Raw genomic sequence first — 21,919 nt, 5'->3', positions numbered from 1 at the left:
AGCTTTTAAAATATGTCTTAGAAATAAGGTGACCACATAGATTAGTCTTAAATAAAAAGTTATTTTTTGAGACTGTTTTTGTCCAAAACAATAAGTATTATCAAATTGGAAAGGGAGTACTAACCAGAACTAGCAAGTGAAAAAAAGAAAAGAAAGAAGGGTAGACATACGAATTACCGTTCACGTAGTTATTTCGTCGATAACCACTACAGATAAAATTTCGACAAATTTTTTTTTTAAAAAAATATTTCAGTTTGTTTAACTTGTTTGTATACCGAGCAATTTCTCAATATGAACCGACTCAAAAGGACCAAACGATACATCAGTTTTTGGTTTCTCGATGGAAACATGCTCAAGATGACCAAGCGTTAACCTGGTTTCAGTTGAAGTGCATAAGACCGGTACACAGCCTCCAGATGACCTTAGTTGAAGTGCATAAAAGAACCAGGACGCAGTGAAGTAAACAAGGTACAAATGCTATCGATTTTTTTTTCTTTTGAAAGGAGTATAAATACTATTGGTCACAGTACTGATATACATTTGGAGCGTGATTGAAAGATTACACAACTTTTCACTCAGCGAGCAAACCTAAGCGATGCGGACTAGTCAACACTGACTTTCGTATTTTGATCTGCCTAATCTACCAGCAATGCTGCTTCTCAATCACCTTGTTCCAGCTTTGTCATCCACCGATTTGCCCTCTCTCAGCAACTCTGGGCAGACCTACAAAAGCTAGGTGGCAATATCAGTATACTATGTATATTCAACAGAACAGCTGCTGAAATTGAGATGGCCATGGATCAGAAATCTATTGGCAACCGCCTGGGACAGGTTTACAGGCCTGATCGCATCTGCAGATTTTACCTGATGTACTCACGCACTCATCATTCTGTTTAAACGGGTGCTCTGACCCTTATGGGGTGTTTGTCCTGGTGCTGCAATCACCTGCGGCATGGTCATTCCTCCAGAAACAATGATTTCTGTAAAAAGTACAAAGAGCATAAGATTAGATGAATAAGAGAAATGTACTAGGATAAAACACTGAATTGGATAGGAGAAAAGACCTAGCACACAAACGGTAACTTCAAAATTTGGAAAAGGAACCAACCTATCCCTTCTCGAATGGACAAATTCGGCCTTATAATCTCCTCAGACCTAACCAAGAAGATGTCACCGATATATAGATGATTGGTTGGCACATATACACTGCACAGTTCTTCATCACCTTTGTCAGTCTGTAAAGCAATATTAAATGATCATCTCAGAGCGCACAGAAAAAAAGTGTCAATCATAGATAATAATGGCGTTATGAAGTTGCACAGAGCAACAAAATATGGGCCTCTGTAATATAATTAATATGTAACCAAGTACAGTATTTGTTGTGCTGCTTGCTAAATCAAAATGTACACCAATTTCTAAAAAGTCGAAGGCACCAGTTTCACTGTTCCGACTGCAAATGTTTGCTTTGTGTTGCTGTTTGGCCTTGCATAGGTCTACTAGCAAATCTTTAGTAAGCTATCTTCTAGTATAATCTCTAAGTTCAATAGTCAGCTAATAAGATAAGGCCAAGCAAGGTTTTGTAAAATTTCTTGTGACCATTATTTTGACTCAGATGAACATAACTAATCGTTGCCACTTCCCTCAAAGTGAGGGAACTATTCTAGAAACAAGGAAACACAGAAAAGGAGCAACCGAACACATGCTTATGAAAATCAACAAATTAAAAACATTCAAAAAGTTTCTCGGAGTCAGCTAAGCTAAGCAAGGAAGTTATATATGAATGAGGCATCTGGAGGTAATCATCTAGGCAGGTGTAGGCTGAAACCATCAAGATTCTATTCATTCTAGAGCACATGATATGTATAAACAAATACCTGAAGGATCATCGTCGATGTTATGAATCCAAATGCATATTCACCAATACGGGGATGACTAATTATTGCAACTTCTTTAAATGCCGTTGTATTTTGATCTGTCAATAAGAAATAAGAAAAAATTCTGGTTGAGAAAATGAATTACAACAAAGTTGGAAACTTGTAATATAATGATTAAAATGATACGTTAACCTATCGATACCTACAAAAACACAACATGAAGACATGAAGTGGGCAGAAACATAGTGTTGCAACTTGCAACTATAATTTATGAGTTTCAGAAACAGTGTCAATGTGTCACTCCAAGTGAAAAACATGAATGAGTTAAAAAGAAATATCATGGGTGGACTATTTCAAAGCACATAGATTTGTATATACGTATGAATCACCTGGTGAAACAGCAGTGCTAACTTGCTTCGATGCAGAATATATGTGCCTTACAAAAGGCATTTTCTTAATAAACCATTCTCCAATCCAGAAGACAGTTGAACCCACCCATGAAGAAACAAATATTCCAACTAGGAATATGAATAGCAAGGAAGTCAAAAACCCAAGGCCTGAAAAGATGTGATAACCATTTGTCATGAACAAAATATTAATACAAGACATAACTTTTATTACTCCACACAGAACAAACCATGAAATTTTGCCAGTTATAGCTTGATGTTGTTATTGCACGACATACTGATGAATGGCTAAAAGTGTCTTGTTATTGGCATTGTCAGCAGTTCAGGATCAACATTGTATCCAATAAAAATAAAGCATCATAAACTAAATTACCTGACTAAAGCACCTAAACCACATTATTTCGCACCCAGATTTGCAAATCCAAGTTAATATTTGGAGATCAAGTCTAGATCAAACACACACAAAAAAATCCAGCAGGAAAAAAAAACATCCTAGTCTAATTATGTTAATATACAACTGCATTACATATAAAAAAAGAGTAATATACAGACTGTTATTTCTCAACTATTACAGTATAGTATTTTTCCATAATAAGTACAAATATCCAGAGAGAAGCATTTTTGCAAGAGTTACCAAATATATCAAATCCAAGCTTTGCATACAGTGGACTGAAAAATCCATCAACAAACTTAACAAACCACCAGGTGATGAAGAATGTAACAGCAACAGGGAAAAGAACTACGCTGCAAATCAAAAGAGGGATAAAACAGGTTAATAGGCTTGGATATAATCTTTAGCTCTTGTGATATGTCTAGATTAATTGTTGAAAAAACATACCATCCTGTCATAAATTTTCTTGACACCCAGCTTTGAAGAACAGCAAAACATGCCTGTTTAATCATACAAGGTTAAGCACAGAACTACTATTTTGAAGATAATTTAGTACATGCATGGACAGAAGTATAACTCATTTGGGTGAAAACAGAAAATTTGTTAACACAATAATTCTGGATCCAGGTTGTCTAATTTGCCCAGTGAAGTCAACAGAATCTAATATTTATCAAATAAGAAATAACCCTTCAAAGATGGAAAACATGATCAGACTGCATACAAAACTAAACAAGTAATAATTCTCAAATGTGATTTTTCAGAAGTGTCAACATTAGAATAATAGTTTGACTCAGGGACCAACGTGTAGGGGCAAATTTAGTGCCATTTGTCAAATTCGTACTGTCAGACACATATTCCATCATAAGATTTTAGGTCTGTTAGTATACGCAATCCCTGCTTATGACAAAAAGAAAGTGTTTAAGGCATGCTCTAAAGTAGACAATTCCCAAATGTGTAGAAGCAGTAATAACTATAGGTCAATACAGCAACCCAGATGATCCGTTAGCCCAAGAATCATCTAAACTTTAAATCCATGTGTCCACGGCAAGAGGGCACTCCTCTCCTACACACTAATGTACAAACTATCCAACATCAACACTCGAGAATTTAAATCCTCTTGTTTGTGTTTCGTACCTAATTTTTACAACAGTCAGAATTTACATTTTATCCAATACTATGTCGAAATCTATGTAAGCATCATCATCATCATCAGGAAGTGTTTTGAAGCACATAAAAATCCATGCATAAAACACGCGCATCAACGCATTATGTGCCATGTTCATCCCATCAAGCCACAGAACGCGAGGGCCAGGTCAACGGTCCAATCCAAACAGCTAAGTAGCAGAAGACTGGACATCAAAAATCAAAACGCAGCAGGAGCACAGGCGCGCGGCGGCCAGATCCAAGCAACCATTAGGGTTTAATACTTTAATCCGTCCGGGAGGAAGGAAGGGGTAAGAGGGCAGAAGGAAGGGTAAGACCGATCTAGACCTTGCGGGTGGAGTTCGCCGGCGAGGTGGGCCGCGGCGGCGACTTGACCGGGTCCTCGGGGTCCACCGCCTCCGGCGCCTGGCCGAGGGGCACGGGCGCGTACTCCTTCTCCTCCGGCATTGCGAGGCCCGGCAAGTCGGCGCGGGGGGCGGCTTCCTTCCCGAAGCTTCCGGAAGCTTCTAGATGGTAGCTAGTGGCCGTGGACCTGGAGGATGACGATGCCAACGAAACCGAGGTGGTTCGCCGGCTTCGCTGTCTACCAGCAGCAGCAGCAGCAGCAGCAGCAGCAGGAGAAGGAAAAGGAAGCGGTTGGTAGCGGAGTTCGTAAGCGAGAGGGAGGAAGGAGACGGAATTGCCCCCCAGGTGGGCCCCGCGCGATCCGAGGGACGGTGCGGGCCGCGGGCCCCACCCACCCACTGCTCCGTGGGCCCCGCGGCGGAGTTAGCCCTGCCTGCCTCACGTGGACGGCGGAGGAGGCCACGAGCTTCGGCGCGGGGGCGGCGGCGGGTCGCGGGGGTGGAAGAAGAAGAAGAAGAAGAAGAGGACGAAGAAGCCGGCGTGTGCGCGGGTCGTCAGCGTGGTCGCCCCGCCCGTGGTTTGCTCCGCCCGCGCGGGCGCCGGCTGCAGCTGAGCTGGAAGACGAGGACGAGTCGGCTACGGTTTCCACGTGGACTAGGTCAAAGGTCAGGGTTGGTTGACGAGGGCGGGGGCACCGGCGGGATTGTTTTGGGCCGCTTATCTTGCGTTTGGCTCTGGCCCAGTAGACTGCTCAGTGGGCCAGAATTAGTGTGAGAACATGAGGCGTAAGTAAACCTGCTTTTGTTTGGTTGGGTTTGTGGCCTATATACTCTTATGTGTTAATCAAAGTTAAGTCGTAACCTTTCAATTTCGATGTTAGAAACTAATTATCAAGATCATCCTCGCAAAGATTACACACACGCAAAAGTTAGTCGTAACCTTTTAATTTCGATGTAGAAACTAATTATCAAAAATATCCTCACGAAAATTATAAAACTTAAATAGTGGAGCTCGTTTTGTTTGTTGGCTTATATCAGATAAAGTCAAAATTTTAAATTTTGAAACTTAGTATTAGAATTGATTTTGAGGTTTTTTATTATTCTTTATTTTTAACATTAACTTTTAAACCTACTACTACTAAGAATAAAGATATAAAAGTTTTACATATAAATTATTTTTTTACTCCATTCAATTTTCCAGGTAAAAAATGCATGCCATCTTGCACTCTTTATGTGGTTTGCTGCACTCATCCATGTCTAATTACAAGATCAGGCGTAAAGATTATAGTTATTTTCGTTTTATTGACTAAAGGAAATGATAGAAAAGAACAATTCCATCAAAATAAAGAACAAATACAACAGTGGCACTGCCATGCACCTTTCTTTGGTTTCTTGCATGGATGCATTTTGAACACACAACACCACCATATCATCATCTTGGCTAGCTACAAACTGAAGACTCTTAGTTTCTAAGGAAGAAAATAACAATCTCTTAGTAGTCTCTAAGTAAGAAAACAACAAGAATTAAGTAAGAGAATATTCAGAACCTAGTATGATCTCTAGCTACCACTTGCCATGGAAGAAGTAAGAAACGAAGAAAGAACTACTGCTGAGGAGGCCGAGGTGGCGGCGGGTACTGGCTCGAACCAGACCAAGAACTCGTCGTCGCCGGATAGGTCCAGCCACCACCGTCCGGCCAGCTGGTCCACTGCACCGCCTCGCCGTGCTCCGCCGGCGCGCCGTAACCCGAAGAAGACGACGCGGCAGAGGACGACGACGGCACGGAGGCGACGGTGACCGAGGAGGTGGGGATGGAGGAGTAAGGCCCCAAAGAGCTACTCATGGCAGCGGCGGCGCCGCCGCCGTAGTAGAGAGGATAACGGCCGCCGCCGCCGCCGCCTCCTCCGTGTAGGAGCATCTGGTACTGCAAGTAGTCCGAGACCGCGCTGGCCGGGTAGGCCACCGGCACCGGCTGCGCCGCTGCGGTGGCGCCACCGGCGCCGGCGCCGGCGGGCGGGCTGCTGAGGCGCGCGTCCTCGGGGAAGTTGAGCTTGGCGCGGCTGCCGCGGAAGCGGAGGGCGGCCTCGTCGTAGGCGCGCGCCGCGGCCTCGGCGGTCTCGAAGGTGCCGAGCCAGACGCGGGCGGCCTTGTGCGGGTCGCGGATCTCCGCCGCCCACTTCCCCCACGGCCGCTGCCGCACGCCGCGGTACCGCCGCCCGCCGCCGCCGCCGCCGTGCTGATCGGCGGAGGACGACGCTTCGACGGTGTACGTGGGCGAGTGCTCGTCCATGGCGAGACCGAGACTAGCGCCGCCCTGCGGCACGTCGGAGCTGAGCTGCTCTTGCTGCCCTCCTGCGCGCGAGCGATCGAGCGAATTAGATCGATGAGAATTGAAGCGAAGCTAAGCTAAGCTAGCTAGCGCTAGAAAAGCTCTATGTATATAGTGCATCATATTTGACGACTCCGTTGTCTCGCGCTACGCAGGCTACGTACGCACTTTGACACTTTGCTTCCATGCATTAAATGTGCATCTTATCTCTGTCGACCGGCTGCGAGCTTGCGACCAGCTGCAAGAACGTAATCCCTCCGTTTTAAAATATAAACAATCGCTATTCTATATCTATCAGATTTTCTAAAAAAAAATATTTATAATACTAAATTAGTATCGTTATAGTTTGTTTGTTTGAAATAACATATGTAAATATCTCTATAAACTTGGTACAACAATCTAAGAAATACTTACATTGTTTTTTGAGAAAAAAAATGCTTGATGCACATTAACAAACAAACAGAAAAGTATTAAGTGTAACAATGTAACAACTTACATATTATAATGTAAGATTAAGTGTGAAATCTTAGAATAGAGAAAAGTAGTATATTGAATTGAATATATAGTTCAGCTTAAGTGGAAGAAAGAATGTCATGTGATCCACATTGTCAAAAATTTCTTAATTATTTACGTTGTGTTTGATTAGTAAAGCATACAGGTAGGATCGGACAAGGTTTTTCAACACCTAGATGCAATGAAATCAAAGTTTCATTCGAAACTGCAGTTCGGATGGGCTATTTTGTTTCACGCAAAATGAGACAGATCATTAGGAGGTGATTAATTAACTATTAAATGTTACAAACTTAAAAAATGATTTATTTTATTTTTTTTTGAAAAATCTTATATATGCAAAATTGTTGTACGAACCATATTATTTAGTAGTTTGGAAAATGTGTTAACAGATAACGATAAATTAGCTCAGCCGAAATGCTAAATCAAACTCAGCTTTATATCCCATGCAATTAGCATTAGCCGCAATATTGTGCATTGCATTTCTATAAACCCATCGTCGTGGGAAGGCTTGTAATCAATTTTGTTCCGTTGCATGAATGTTGGGTATATATAAATTTGGATGCACACATTTTCTCCCCTAAATATAAGATATATATCGTCCTTTTGTAGCGGTTGGATCTAATTAATCAAATTTAACGACTTCCACCGCCCAACTTCCCTCGCCGTTAGTTACACTTTCTTCCCCAGCACAGTTGTGATTCTTCCATCCTGACGCCTCACCTGACCGTTAAATACCACATACGTAGTACGCTGATACGCATCAATGCATCGGCCCGTATATGTACGTCTCGTATACATTTTTGCTACCACTACCCAAAGTGGAACTCTCCTTCCTCTCTCTCCTATCCCTATAGGCTATAGCTACTTAGCTAGCAATGCCAGATGCATTACCACTCCTTGACACCTAACAATTGCATTCAAAACCGCAACTTTGGCAGCGCCTACTGTTAGGCTGCTATCACACCGGCCGTTCCATCTAATTAAAGATGGAAAATATATATACATATATATATATATATATATATGCACAAAATTATTCTTAACTTTTAAAAAAGGCTGATGTGGCAAAGTAAATCTAGATTTCCTATGACTCGATCCCGTTTAGTAAAATCGAACAATTGAGAGCCTTATTCGTAAGAGTTACTACCATGTAAGAATTAATCTTTTAGTACGTGCAGCGGTGTTTGTTGGAGAACATGGTTATTTTGGAGAAAAGGCACAAGGCCCAGCTTTTACTAAAAGCATAAGGAGAACATGGTTATTGCTAAGTCACAAGGCCGGAAATTTTACTGACCAGTGTTAGTGAAATTGTGCATGCTATTTTATTCCTACTTGTTTTATATGTAAATGACTTATTCTCCTATACATGTACCATTATCTCTAGTTCTATGATAATTAAACCTAAAATATTTGGAGGTACTTTCAGTAGATGAAAAACCAACTAATATCATGGAAAAATATGTTTTCCGTGTTCTGCTAAACAAGCTTAAATTTTGATGTATACCTATCGTTTAACAAATTAAGAGAATGGAGGGAGTACGCAGTATGTACCCATCTGTTAAAAAAAGACCAATCCAGACTGAACACGGAGACATGTATGTCCAGATACATAGTTAGAATTGGGTTTTTTTATGGAACAGAGTAGTATGTTTGAGTAGTATGTTTGTTGGGTATTTGGAAATTTTGGAATGAGTTAAATGTGAAGTTGTCTAACCATTTTTCTTGGTGAGATCTTGGAAGAGTTAAATTGATGTGAAGTTGTCTAATCATTTCTCTTGGTGAGATCCACATGCACGCAGGTGTACGATGGCCCGATGATGGGACTTTTGGATGTTGGAAATTTTGGAAGAGAGAAAACTCTGAGCTTTGCTTGCCATTTTGTTTTTCTCCCCCATTTTTCATAAATATCCACATCCCCATGCATGCAGGTGCAACGGGTAGATCATTTGCATGTATATGTTGTGCACAATTGCAGATTTTTTTCCCGAGGTACTCTTCCATATAAAAATAACCTCCAGTACTAACATATATCTCTGTCCAAATCGGTTGTACTAAAATATCATAATCAGTTTTAGATTTTTTTTAAGATGGAGAAAGTAAGCAATTGCAGATTTGTAGGGCCGGCTAATTATAATTAATTAGTCGGGCTTTCAAATACCAACGAACATGGATGCCATCCGCTAGCTCATTCAAATGGATAGAGAAAGTGGATATATATCGATCGAGCAAACTAATGTGGATTTGGTTTTCATCATTAACCAATATTCCCAATTATTTTGTATGATGATCTTTGAGTTTTCTTCGAAGAATCGTACAAAGTAATCGGGTTTGAAGTCAGAACAGGGCAAGTTGCCCTGTTCCATTGTTCTTTGCTGAATAAAGAAAATTTCAAGTATGCAGTCTTTAGATGAATGAATAAGCTTTAGCTTAGCTGGCAATGCAAGATAAAATTCAATGCAAGATAAAATTCAATGGCTGTGTCGACACGTAGCACTCCTCTCGTTGGAACCAAATCAAAATATTCGTTGAAACGGGACAATATTAGCATAAACACCTTTATTTAATTTGATTCTACCACGCAACATGAGTAACACATGCTAAACACGAAGAGCGTCGAGAAAAAGAAAATGGGTAAAAAAAATAAAAGCAAAAGCGTGTAAGTGCGAATTGGTGACGTGCAAACTGTTGCTTAACTTGCTAATGATGCAAGCATGCAACCATTCTTAATAAGATTAAAAATAAAATAGAAAAAGAATAGAAGAGAAGGAAATGATCCTCACCTGCTACGAACTCCGGTGTCGACGTCGGCGCTGCGCCGTAGTAATAATAGCTCCCCTGTGCGCCATGCCCGTAGTCGCCGCCGCCGCCGCCGCCGCCGGCGAGCGTCGTCGCCGGCACGTCCACAAGGCCAGACCACTGCCCGCCGCCGTGGTCGTCGTGGCCGGCGGCGACGACCCAGGTCAGCGCCGACACCATCGTGGACATCTCCTGAGCCTGGTACTCCCCGGACAGCACCGATCCCCTCGCCGCCGCCGCCGCCGCCGCCGCCGCCGCGGCCTCGAGCTCGCCACCGTCGTCCACCACATCGTCGACGCTCGCCTGCCAATCTCCTCCGCCGCGAAATCTCCGGCGTTGGTCGGCCATTAACTCGGCTGCTGCAGAGGCAATGCCGGCGCTCGAGTGCACTGTAGCTAGCGCGCACTGATCAAAATCAAAAGCTCAAATTGTTACTGGGATCGAGCCGTTCAGAGTGCTGTCCGATCCGTTAATTCCTTGCACGAGGCGGACTCGGACGAGACGACTGTTATATATATACACAGATCGACTGTGAAAAAGGAAAGGAAAACATGTGTGTTCAGCGCTTCAGAATTCAGATAGCCGCCGCCTAAAAAAAGGTGCAGTTCAGATTAGACTCGGTCTCACTCGGGCTACCGCTAGCTTCTTCAAAAATCAGTTAATTAACCACGGTAATTATAGTTGATAAATTATAAGTAGTTATCTGGATCATAAGTTGATTCCCAACCCAATGACTAGAATAGTGTCCATAGCATTAAATAAACTGTCACTTAGAATAAAAAATAATGTGGCAAGTGAATAAATGAAAAAAGCGAAAGAAATCATGTCTTGCATGAGACATGGTTTACAACATCTAAGACATTATGTGAGATAAGTAGTATTAAATTTAAATATGTATGATGTTTGCATTGGAAGAATAATGTCTAGTACTAGTTTTTTGATGACGTAGAGTTTATAGAAATTATGTCTAGTGTTTGGGTTGAGAATGGACTAATAGATTAGCGATAATTTGCTAGATCGATGGATGGCTCGAATCCGGTGGACAGGTTCCATTGTAAGAAATTTAACTAATTAATTACTACGCTTATTTTATATAATACCTCTATTTCAGGTTATAAGACTTTCTAGCATTGTCCAAATTCATATAGATGTTAATGAATTTAAAAATACATGTATGTCTAAATTCATTAATATATATATGAATGTGGACAATTTTAGAAAGTCTTATAATATGAAACAGATGAAGTATTATATTCTAGGTAAATTTTAGTATTACTATTTTTAATATAGCAAAAGTACTTAAGTCGTCGTGCAGTTTACTGATTGTTTTGCTATCAGTATGAAGCCAAGTCTTAATATGGTTAAAGTAACATTTTAAAATATGATAAAATAGGGCATCAGCAATACCAATTATTTGGTTCCAATTCTAAACATCCCAATTATACTATTTAAGTTTAAAAAATTGGCATGACACACTTTGAATTCGTATCCATCCAAATCGGCCTCTAATTAAGTAGGAAGTTTGGTTATCCGCACTTCAAGCTTATATACATTGTTATTGATCTACTTCCTTGAAAATAATTAATATATAACTAAATATATAAACGTAGCCGAATTGACATTTGTTTACTAGTAACTGGCGATCAAAGTGCGTCATTTGGAACTGCACCCACTATTTAATTAAGCTGACATTGGTCAAACTAGCACCGAGCAATGCAACGACCAAGTGACGTTGTGGTTCATGCACCCAACAGTATTGTCCCTTATCTGGTCCACGAAGTTTCTTCGTTTGGTATTGGAGATTGCAAAATTTCGTCGTCCTGACCCGAATTTGGCTACATTTATTCTCGGCCGGGCTAATCGAAAATTCATCAATCGTTTTTTCCACGACGGCTAGAACTAGTCCTTCGAAGGCACGCGGTCTCATACCTTCTTGAAACTAACAGCGCTTAGAATTTTAGTTCCGAGATGAATTGTCCGATGCACGCGAGAAGTAGAACATATTGGGTTCAAGTTAGTTTGGATTGAAACCAAACCAGTCAACCAAAGGTTTACAAAATAACTTGAATCGAATATGAATCTATATCCCCGTAAACAAAAAAGAATTTATATCAATCCTATCTTCTCTGGCAAGGTTATATGTTGCTAAATATATATATTTCAAAAGGAAAAAGTGACAGATTCATTTTTAAAGCTTCATCTTTTGTTATATTTTGGTGGATTGTATATTGTACAACATATTTTGTGATGCATGCTTATATTGATAATTGCATTATACATTTTGATCTATTTGTGATATATCTATAACGTATTACATTATGTCTTTTTTGGGTCTGTAAAAATGCACTTTAGCCATCCATTTCTTTTTGGGCCGATAACAGGTTTTTGAATTCAAAAGTTTAGATTTGAATATTTGTTCAATGAAAACTAGTACTCCCTCCGTCCCAAAAAAAAAAAAACAACCCTAGCTATGTATCTAGACATGAGTGCATAGCAAGAGTTTGTTTTTTTTACGGAGGGAGTATATGACCGCTAACAAGCCAATTACTGGTCCAGCGCTGAGGAATCTGATAAAATCACGAATATAGTGGATTTTTATGTTTGGGCCCTTTTAAAATATTATTTGTAAATAGATCCCTTTGAAAGAACTTGTTTTAAAGATGGACCCAAAGCTTGGCACCCAAGTCCTTGGTGCCGAGGGTAAATGCCTCAGCGTAAATGATGTTAGCGATGACACCCTCACACTAGTGACAGGAAGTCCGTTGTGGGTGATGATGTGAATAGGTCAACACAGTGTCTTTGCAATCAAGGTTTTTTTTTTTTTTTACCGGAAGAAGTGATAGATGCCTCATGTTTTTTTTTCTCTTTTATTCATGCTTGAAATTTGCTTCCTTAGGGAGAGTCAAACCCAAGATCTAGAGATGCTACTTGAGGACTTTAAGACCCTTTCGTGCAGCCTTATTGGCATCGACCTTCAACACCCTCATCCCATAAACAATTTAGAGGAAAAGAAGTAGGTTCACCCCAAAGGCGGTAGAACTAGCCATTAGGATGGATCCATCTAAACCGGTCGTTGTCGGTATCACGTTCAATCCCACTAATGTCTAGGTTGCCATCGTGAGCCAACATAAGCCGACCGTACACCACTCACTATTGCGAAGGATGTTTAGGATCAGGAGGAACGACAGACACGAGGATGGCTAGACCGATCTTATTAGACAACATCAAGCATCCCTGTCTCCTTACCACCTCTTGCCATGGTACCTTGCCCTACTAGGGCCAATTTACCCGATACCATTGTAAAAATTATGAGTTGAATGATATATTGGTCTAGGCCCTCACATATCATTCTCATGTACGATGGTATCTTGCAACTCACAAACCCTTATGATGGTATTTCCCAAATCCCCCCTACATATTATCACTATTTACGGTTTACAGTATTTATGGCTTATATGGCAACCTTGGTATTTCCAAGCGACCTATATATATTCTCCTAGTACCATATACCATGGTGTCTAAATAAGCCATGAACTTTTAACTACCATGACCTCTAAACTCTGTCGTGTTTTAGCTCCCTCTATATTTTCTGTTAAAAAAACAGAATAATTAGTACTAGTAGCATTTTTTTCACTGCAGACACTAGGGTAGTGTTTGGTTGCAAGGATGGAATGGGATGAACCCACTTTTAGGGTATTTGGTTGAGGGGTGAGTGAGATGGGTTGGTCCCTGGAGAGAAATATTCCTCTTAGATCCGGGACCAATCTATCCGGGAAAAACGGCCGGAGGAGCTCGTCCCACCCGGGACGAGCGCACGGCGTCAGCTCGTCCACACCCACCATCACCTCCGCATCCGTCGACGCTTGTCCGCGCACTCCGCCACCTCCGCGACCGCCGCCGCCCCCACGACCGGCCGACCGCCGCCTCGTCCGCGACCGTCGTCGCCCCTGCGATCGACCGCTGCCTCCGCGACCGACCGCCGCCTTGTCTGCTACCGCCGCCGGCTCGTCTATGCCAGGCGCCACCTCTGCGACCAACCGCCGCCGCTCGACCGCTGCTTCTCTCAGTTCTGGGAGCCGCCTCGCCTTCCGTCGCTCGTCCACGACCCGCCTCTCCTCCGCGAGTGACCACCACTCGTCCGCGACCTGCCTCCGCTGCTTGTCCACGACCCGCCTCTGCCTCTCCTCCGCTCGCGCCAACGAGCTCCTCTGCCCCCACGCTCGCCGCTCGCTGCGCCCCAGCCGCTAGGAGCCAGACGACACTAACGTCCGTGCAAAGTTGTCCATCCCATCCCACCTTAATCCCTTCTACCAAACAAAAAGCTATTACCATCCCATATCACAAACTAAACTGACAACTAGAACCATCACATCCAAAAAAAAACTAGGATAGATGGAACCCATCCCACTTAGTCCCAAACCAAACACACGCTACAGGTACAACAGATTCTACCGATTCTAAAAACTAGGTAGGTCAATTTTGACTGAAATAGGGTGTAGGGGCCTGTGATTAGTTGCATAGTCGTCGTTATTACATCATTGTCCAGCACCTGAAGCATGCGAAATGCAACTCCAAGTTGGTAATGGAATGTTTCAAGAAAAAAAAAAGTTGGTAACTGAACAAACAGGTGCTATAGCTTGCTGTCTGCAGAAAAAACAGAAAAAAAAAAGGGCAACTCAGCTGAAATCTTTTAGAAGTAATAAACAGGTCAATTTTGATTTAGGGAATTTGACTAGATATTCACAGAAGTGGTGTTAATTTGCTGATTTACCCAGAACTCATGAACTCTGCCAAGGCCCTGCTTGAGCACATAGCTTAATTAGGAGTCGGTGGTCACATGCGGTCAATAAACGCTTTACAATACAACCGTAATTTAATCATATTTGAAAATTTACTCAGATCAGATTGCAGCATTAGTACTAGTACTATCTTAATAGGGAATTTCCAAAAGGCAGCGTGTTTGCTGTCTGACGGCCGGTTGACCACTTGACCTAATCTGCATCTATGCGCTATCACTAAAAGCACACACGTCAGACCACAGTTTGATTAATCCAAAGAATTGCTTAGGCTAATCTGCATGCTTAATCCACAATGTGATTAAGGTTTCCAACTCTGAACTTTGCTTAATACAAAAATGTCACAAGAGCTTCTAGATAGTGGCAAAGTGCATAGGGATTGGGAGGTTTGAGGGGGTCAAGTTTCTTAGCTCGAGGAGGGGCATGCGTGCATGCCTGCCTGGGAAAAGCAGCCACACGCGAGCATTTCGTCAAACGGCTTTGAGTTCTTCCTGGTTTTGCAAGCCTGATCAATCACATTTGTACGGGTTGAGTTAAAAACATCACATCGTTGAGAAAAATCGCATGGTTTGTCAGTGAAAGCAGAGTGTGGCCCCTGCATTACTTGCGTTTGATCCAAGAACATGATGACGACGAAAAACGTGAGCTAAATGGTTTATTGATTTATTCTTTGTTGCTTTATATTCCTCCAATGGCAAGAGTTCAAACCAGCCTTAAGATTGATTTGTACCTGACAGTGTCAAACGACATGTTGATTTTGTCAGTTATATTGATTTCACACTACCGCTGCTTCAAACTTAAAGATTGAATTGGTACTTTTGGCACTAAAAAACTACAAAAGGCACAAATATTATTGTCTTCGGAAAATTAACAAAGCAAAGGTTTTGCCAAACACATGGCAAAGTTAGGGCATTTCATCTCAGGGCAATGATGAAAAAGGAGGTGACAAGCTGATGGCAATGGTTGGCATGTCAAATGTACTAAAATGTTGAATAATACCTTTGCAGCAAGACAAAGCAATAATGTAAACTTCCAAATTGGTGGGTTTTTAACACCGACAAATTAAGAATACAAAATAAAAGCTACTACTCTACATTTTACATTCCTTTTGAGTTTTGACGATGCTACTCCATGCATGGGTGTCGAGCATGCGTTATCCCTGACAAAGCTACTGTTTGTTTTAGCGATTGCACCAGGAAGACTTGCAAACGCGGCTAAGTCTAAGGTCAAAAGGCCTGATTTGAGGGGCCTATCTATGGACTGATATTACATTGGAGGAGACTGTGCAGATGCCTTTCATACTAGTAAGCAGTCTACAACATTAACATCTATCTCTTGAAACCATGGATGTGTTTAGTTTCTTCTAAAGTTGGAAGTTTAGGTTGAAATTGGTACGATGTGACTGAAAAGTTGTGTGTGTATGATAGGTTGATGTGATAGAAAAAGTTAGAAGTTTGGATCTAAACACAGCCCATTTTGTTATTGATGGAGTTTTCTAATCACAGAAAAGTGAGAGGCAATTATAGATAATACATTTGACTTTTTTCAAATTTTATTTAACTATTAGTTTTTCTAAAATATTTGTGCACGTAGATAAACATGCTAAACATTCTTACAGTCCTTTTAATGACGAATCTAGTGTTACTATTTCGTGTTAGTTAAGTAATTGATGAATATTACTATATTTGTCTCAAAATATAGCAAATTTGCATAAATAGGACATATCCTAGTATTATGAATCTGGACAGGTCCAGATATGTCTCATCTAACCAAAAATTGCTATATTTTGAGACGGAGAAGTAGTAGACATTATTAGTCAAAATTTGAGTAAATATCAGTTGCATCTTATATTAAAAACGAAAGTAATATAACACCAGTTAGTGAGATGTCTCATAGCACTCATATTAGTATATACTTCCTCTGTTTTATATTATAAGACTTTCTAGTATTTTCCATATTCACGTAGATGTACGGAGGGAGTAATAGACAACATTGTATATTGTACAGTGCCTCATGGTTGAACATGTCTCGATGTCCCAATAATGTAACTCCAATTGAGACACCTGTAATTCCAATGAAGTGCATTTAGTGGAAGAGATGGCCCTTGATTATTGCCACCTCCTATCAAATTCCAAGCATGGGCAAGAGAAGCAAGAGGGCTCACTCGCATGGGCGTTGATCGATTGTGCTCTAAAAGCAAGAAAGGAGCAACTATCTTGGATTAATGAGGTACTGTTGTGGTGTGGATGCTAGATGTGTCCCATATGCTGATCATTGCGTCCTTAATTTGCACATAACAAACTGATCTCACAGGTGATGCGTGCGAAGCTCATCCTTCCCTATACTCTTTTAAAAAGAGAAAGTGATGCTGGCGTAGCCAAGGGGGCAGGGGGCCAGCGGAGGACTCCCCAAGGACCCCAACAGAAATTGTTTCCTTAAGAACATGTACAATATGGTAAGCCACTCCTAGAGTGTCTTCACTGTCCGAAGCAACCGAGCAGAGATACTCCTGCCCACAATACGTGTCACAGCCACAAAGCCCCATGTATATTTTTACTTCCCTACCGCTAATCCACCGACTACACTATCTCTCTCTCCCCCCTCTTTTTCTTCACCTGCCCCTCTTCTTCGTCACCCATCCTCTTCTCTTTTTCTTCGCCTCGTCTCTCTCCCGCCACCCATCATCGTCGCCGTCCCCCCCGCCTCGTACCGCACCACCCAAGACACCATCGTCGCCTCGCTCCTCGTCCAGACACCGTCGGCTGACTCCCTCTCCCTCTCTCTTCCGCCGCCACCGCCGCTCGCCTCTCTCTCTCTCTCCCCCCATCGCCGGCAGCCCCGAGGGTGATGAGAAGGACCGCCGGAGACACGTCGGTGACCTGCGCGTCCTCTCCACCGCAAGGGTGATGAGGAGGGCCACCTACTCCACCGTGCCGCCATCGACTTCACCCCACCATGCCGCCTATAATTCTGGCCGAGTGCGCCACTGCCGACTCCGCCCCTCCCCCTCCGCCCATTGTTGAGGTGGTCAACGGCGAGCGGCGCGCAGATTTGGCGTGCCGGTAGCCGGATCTGGTGGGCCGGCGCCATCTCCAAGTCGTCGCCGCATCTATCCCTCTACTCGTCACCGCGTCTCTCTCCCTCTTCATCGTCACCGACGAAGCTCCTCTTCACCGCCGGATCTACTAGGGCGAGGGGTGGAAGGGGAAAATCCAAGGGTGAAGCGGTGTCCACGAGCCGCTCCCTAGCCACGGTGCGCCCAATGCGGAGCCCAGCTCCGTGGCTCGACAAAAAGGAATACAGAGAGGCATGTCCCCCGCAGAGGGGTCGTGGCCCTCTACTGGGAGACGGCTTCGGCCGAAAAAGTCGACGCCGTGAGTAGGGCTACGCCTAAGGGACTAATGTACATGATCTTAAGTACCAGCTAAGTAGCTACAGTACCACTTATGTTTTTAATATACTACGGTGTTGAATTTTTAACTATCATTCGTTCTATTAAAATTTTGACTAAATTGCATTCACGGTGCATCAACTTGATAGGTGGGTGTAATTTGGTACAATACCTTGAGAAATAAGTGTTCTAGTGTAACAATTTAGCAGGTAGGTGCAATTTAGTGTAAAAACTTTATATGTGATCGTATAAATGCAACAACTTATAAGGTCGGTACGATTTTGATACAATAAATTAAAAAAATATGCGACAACTTAATTATTTGGAGTATTTTTTATATAAATTAAATTTTTAAGTACTAATTTCAACAATATACTAGCGCGGGTTTGTATAAGTATATTTATATTTTTATCCTAATAACTAATAACTGAAAGCCAATTAAACTGTATGTAGAAATTATTATATTTCAGTTGATATTTGAGAAGATGAAGAAAACAAAAAAAAAATCTAGAAGGTAATTGGATGTAAATTGTACTATTATGTGCAGTATAATTCTTAAAGATTAAATTCAATATTATAAGGTAATATCCTTATGATTAGTATGTAATGGCATATTGACATCGTGAAAAAACCCACCTAGCATATTTATTCTTAGCCAAGTTGATACACCAAAATACTAAATTGTTAAGTTCTTATATTAGAACGTATCTACTTATCAAGTTGTTGTACTCAAACGCTCAATTCTCAAGTTTTTGCACTATATCGCACCCACCTGTCAAATTGTTATACCATGGATGCAATTTACTCTAAAATTTTTGTGAAAAAAGAAATATAAGTTATGCTTAAAGAATATTTAATGATAAATTAATTCACAATAAAATAAATGATAATTATAAATTTTTAAATAAGACATTCAAGCAAACATATTTTTTAAAAATTATCCGTGTTATATATTAAAAAACGGAGAGAGTGTGTAATTATCTAAAGCAATTAGTGTATTAGGCTTCCTCTAATACTAGCAAACGAAGTGTTTACGTTGGCTTCATTTTGTGCACGCAGGAGCGCTGCAATTAACACCAAATTGCTAAGCGTTCGTATTGCCAGCTGCTAAGCGTTTAGCAATGTTTTGTTATGTATGTTCTGCTACGGTAACACAGTAGGCTGAAAAGGATTCTACTATGTTACTTCCTCCGTATCACAATATAAGTTATTTTAGCATTTTTTATATTTATATTGATGTTAATGAATCTAGACATATATATTTATTTAGATTCATTAATATGAATATGAATGTGAGAAATGCTAGACTGACTTACATTATGAAACGGAGGAAGTATGTCAAAATATATTATTATATTGATGAGCTCTATTATTTTTGAACGATCAACACGAGATAGCGTGATGATTGGTTTTCAACTAGGAATATTATTATGCTATATTGCTATTTTTCCGCGATCACTGTCATTTACTGAGTTGGCCTCTCTGTCACGTTGAAATATTGTTTAGCGAATGTTCATGAAGTAGACAAACCCGTTAAATTAAACCTAGCTAGCCTCCCAAGGAATGTACGCCAATGCCTCCCAACTAACCAAGTCAACTTGACCTTCAGCGCCGCGCCGCCGCCATTCCTACATGCCCATCCATCCATCCATCAATGCCACGTTCAACGCTAACCTGTCTGTTTGATCAACCCACATTCCCCGCCAGAATTCACAGATCGCAACCACATGGATAACACCATTGTCCTCTGCTCGATGCATGTGAAAAAGACGCAAAGCGAACAAAACTGAAGCTCCGAGAGGACAAAAGTGTATTCCACCAGTCAACGAAACAAAAAACGCTGAAGTCTTCGCCTTCCTCGATCTGCTCCTCCTGGTGTTTTCTGGGAGCAAAGGGTGATACTATTACTATTCAATGGTGAAGAATTCTGTAGTGGATTCCAACTTGAAGGATTTATAAGCTTTGACATGCGAACCAGACGGAATTTGTTTTGAAGTGGACAGTGGAGAGAGCGAGCAAGTGGTGTGCAGTGTGTGAAGTCCTCATCTCTGAAGAAGGTTGCTTTCATGGAATGATAAGTTGAACACTACCAAAAAGCATAGCTAGCCAGTGATGACTGGTGAGTGATGAGGATTGAGGATGATGAAAACGCGTTAAGGTCAGCGTTCAATAAAAAAAAGAAGTGTATGAAACGACTTTCCAGCACAAGATTCCTACAGATGAAATGAGACTGTAGCACAAGCAGCAGAATCTTTTTGCATGAAAAGAAATGCTGTAAGGGCAATTTTTATAGTGGAGGTGTGTGCCACACCTAATTTAAACCACGTCATCTTCTCATTAATTAAGAGGTAACAAGTATAACATATCACATCTAATGCACAAACCCTAATATTAGTTTACTCTCATATCATCTTGTACTTTTTTTAGAGATTGTGTGGAGGTTGCCCCTTGCATGAGGGGTGGCTCATTCTCTCCCTCCTAACTTCTCTCCTCCACCTCATCACCTAATCCTATGTGGCAAATTCAGGGGTAACATGTAAGGGCTTATAGTACTTGCCCTAATGAGCAGCAAAAAAGATTACTAAATAGGAGTCTTTCCAAGGTACTTTACTCCCTCTGATTCCATATTAATTGATATTTTGGATAAGATTGGAGTCAAACTTTTATAATATATTGATCATCAATAATTTAGAAAATATTTAGTTTAAAGAACTAGAACAACATATATAGGGCCTGTTCACTTTGATGAAAAAAAATACCTTACCAAAATTTTAGCAGGATTTCTTATATAGTTACCAAAATTTGGCAGCAAACTAAATGTAACCACCTTTTTAGCAACTTTACCAAAATTTGGTAAGGTTGAAAATGGCATCAAAGTGAACAGGCACATAGGTTTGTCTTTCAAAACACTATAATAAAAGTAAACATACATTTATTTACTTATTTATTTTATATATATATATATATAGAAAAATAAGGTCAAAGATATATTTTGTAGACCGTGTCATTGTCTAAAACGTTAATTAAAATGACACCGGAGGGAGTACTACTTAAGCAAAGAACAAACCTGCATGGATGACTACAAATGTTCCAATTATCAAGCAGATTAAATGTGGTTGCTCTACCATACCAATTTCAGATTTTTTTTTTTTTGGGTCCCAGTAGGCTCCACGGCTTGACATGCCAGCGCATCAAACCAACCAGGTTCAGAAATTGCAGCACATTAATCACAAATATAGTCAAGATCAAAGTAATGATATGACTTGCTATATATCCGACTGACCGTTGAGTGGACTTTGCCGATTTGATATACACAAAGATCAGCAACTCTTCAAGTGGGAGTCAGTATCAGTGCACCAATGATTAATAAGATCAACCTACTATTAACATGATATTTTGAGTTTCACATAAGCTCATTGAAACAGCCGTTGCAAAAGCCAAGCATTCACTGGTCACATGCTCTGGTCCAAATGGACCCAAAGAATTGTGAAGTCGCCTGGTTTGGCATTATCAGAATTCATGGATTAGTCCTCCAGTAGAGTCCTTTGCAGTAGTCAGAATCCAACAGCTAACTGAAGCAGCACTCACCCTTGAGCATGGAATTTCCACAAAATTACAAATGGACATATCAACATTGAAATAGCATATTCTAGAAAAAAAAGCAGTGAGTGTTTGCTATGCTTGCAAACAAAGATGACAAAATATTAATGGATCGGTATTCCCAAAAAATGTTAATGGATCAAACTCGGGCATTATCCAGCCTTTTCGGGTTTGCTAATTTTCTTCAACAAATTCCTTTTTCTGAAAGTATTGTGTTTGTTCAGTCTTTTAAAATTATTAGCATCAAGATTGCACTACAAATTTGAATGGTATAACCTCTTACCGGTCATTGCCAGTTGGATTGGCAACCCAAA

General features: G+C 41.1%; 2 protein-coding genes across 2 annotated transcripts; both read right to left on the bottom strand.

The window, feature by feature from the left end:
• Window positions 1-460: 460 nt before the first annotated feature.
• On the bottom strand, window positions 461-4,720 carry LOC127773219 (protein LIKE COV 2-like). Its single transcript, XM_052299246.1, has 8 exons — window positions 4,164-4,720; window positions 3,120-3,172; window positions 2,916-3,025; window positions 2,264-2,431; window positions 1,875-1,972; window positions 1,109-1,235; window positions 865-980; window positions 461-723 (listed from the first exon to the last, which is right to left on the bottom strand). Exons 1-7 carry the CDS (start codon window positions 4,281-4,283, stop codon window positions 874-876), a joined length of 783 nt encoding a protein of 260 aa, XP_052155206.1. The 5' UTR covers window positions 4,284-4,720; the 3' UTR covers window positions 461-723; window positions 865-873.
• Window positions 4,721-5,497: 777 nt separating this feature from the next.
• LOC127774702 (ethylene-responsive transcription factor ABR1-like) lies at window positions 5,498-10,260 on the bottom strand. Its single transcript, XM_052300986.1, has 2 exons — window positions 9,803-10,260; window positions 5,498-6,532 (listed from the first exon to the last, which is right to left on the bottom strand). The coding sequence occupies exons 1-2, from the start codon at window positions 10,164-10,166 to the stop codon at window positions 5,784-5,786; spliced, it is 1,113 nt and encodes a 370-aa protein (XP_052156946.1). The 5' UTR covers window positions 10,167-10,260; the 3' UTR covers window positions 5,498-5,783.
• Window positions 10,261-21,919: the final 11,659 nt, after the last annotated feature.

The sequence above is a fragment of the Oryza glaberrima genome, chromosome 5, assembly GCF_000147395.1.
Source record: "Oryza glaberrima chromosome 5, OglaRS2, whole genome shotgun sequence".
Lineage (NCBI taxonomy): Eukaryota > Viridiplantae > Streptophyta > Magnoliopsida > Poales > Poaceae > Oryza > Oryza glaberrima.
The sequence above is the reverse complement of the archived record's forward strand: the minus strand, read 5'-3'. Positions and strand labels throughout refer to the sequence as shown.

Excerpts from the sequence above, each read along its gene's own strand:
- LOC127773219 (XM_052299246.1), bottom strand. The coding sequence starts at position 4,283 with ATGCCGGAGGAGAAGGAGTACGCGCCCGTGCCCCTCGGCCAGGCGCCG. Across the intron at positions 3,026-3,119 it reads AGAAAATTTATGACAGGATG|CGTAGTTCTTTTCCCTGTTG; the intron begins GTATGTTTTTTC and ends TTTGATTTGCAG. Across the intron at positions 981-1,108 it reads GTCCATTCGAGAAGGGATAG|AAATCATTGTTTCTGGAGGA; the intron begins GTTGGTTCCTTT and ends TACTTTTTACAG.
- LOC127774702 (XM_052300986.1), bottom strand. The coding sequence starts at position 10,166 with ATGGCCGACCAACGCCGGAGATTTCGCGGCGGAGGAGATTGGCAGGCG. Across the intron at positions 6,533-9,802 it reads GACACCGGAGTTCGTAGCAG|GAGGGCAGCAAGAGCAGCTC; the intron begins GTGAGGATCATT and ends GCTCGCGCGCAG.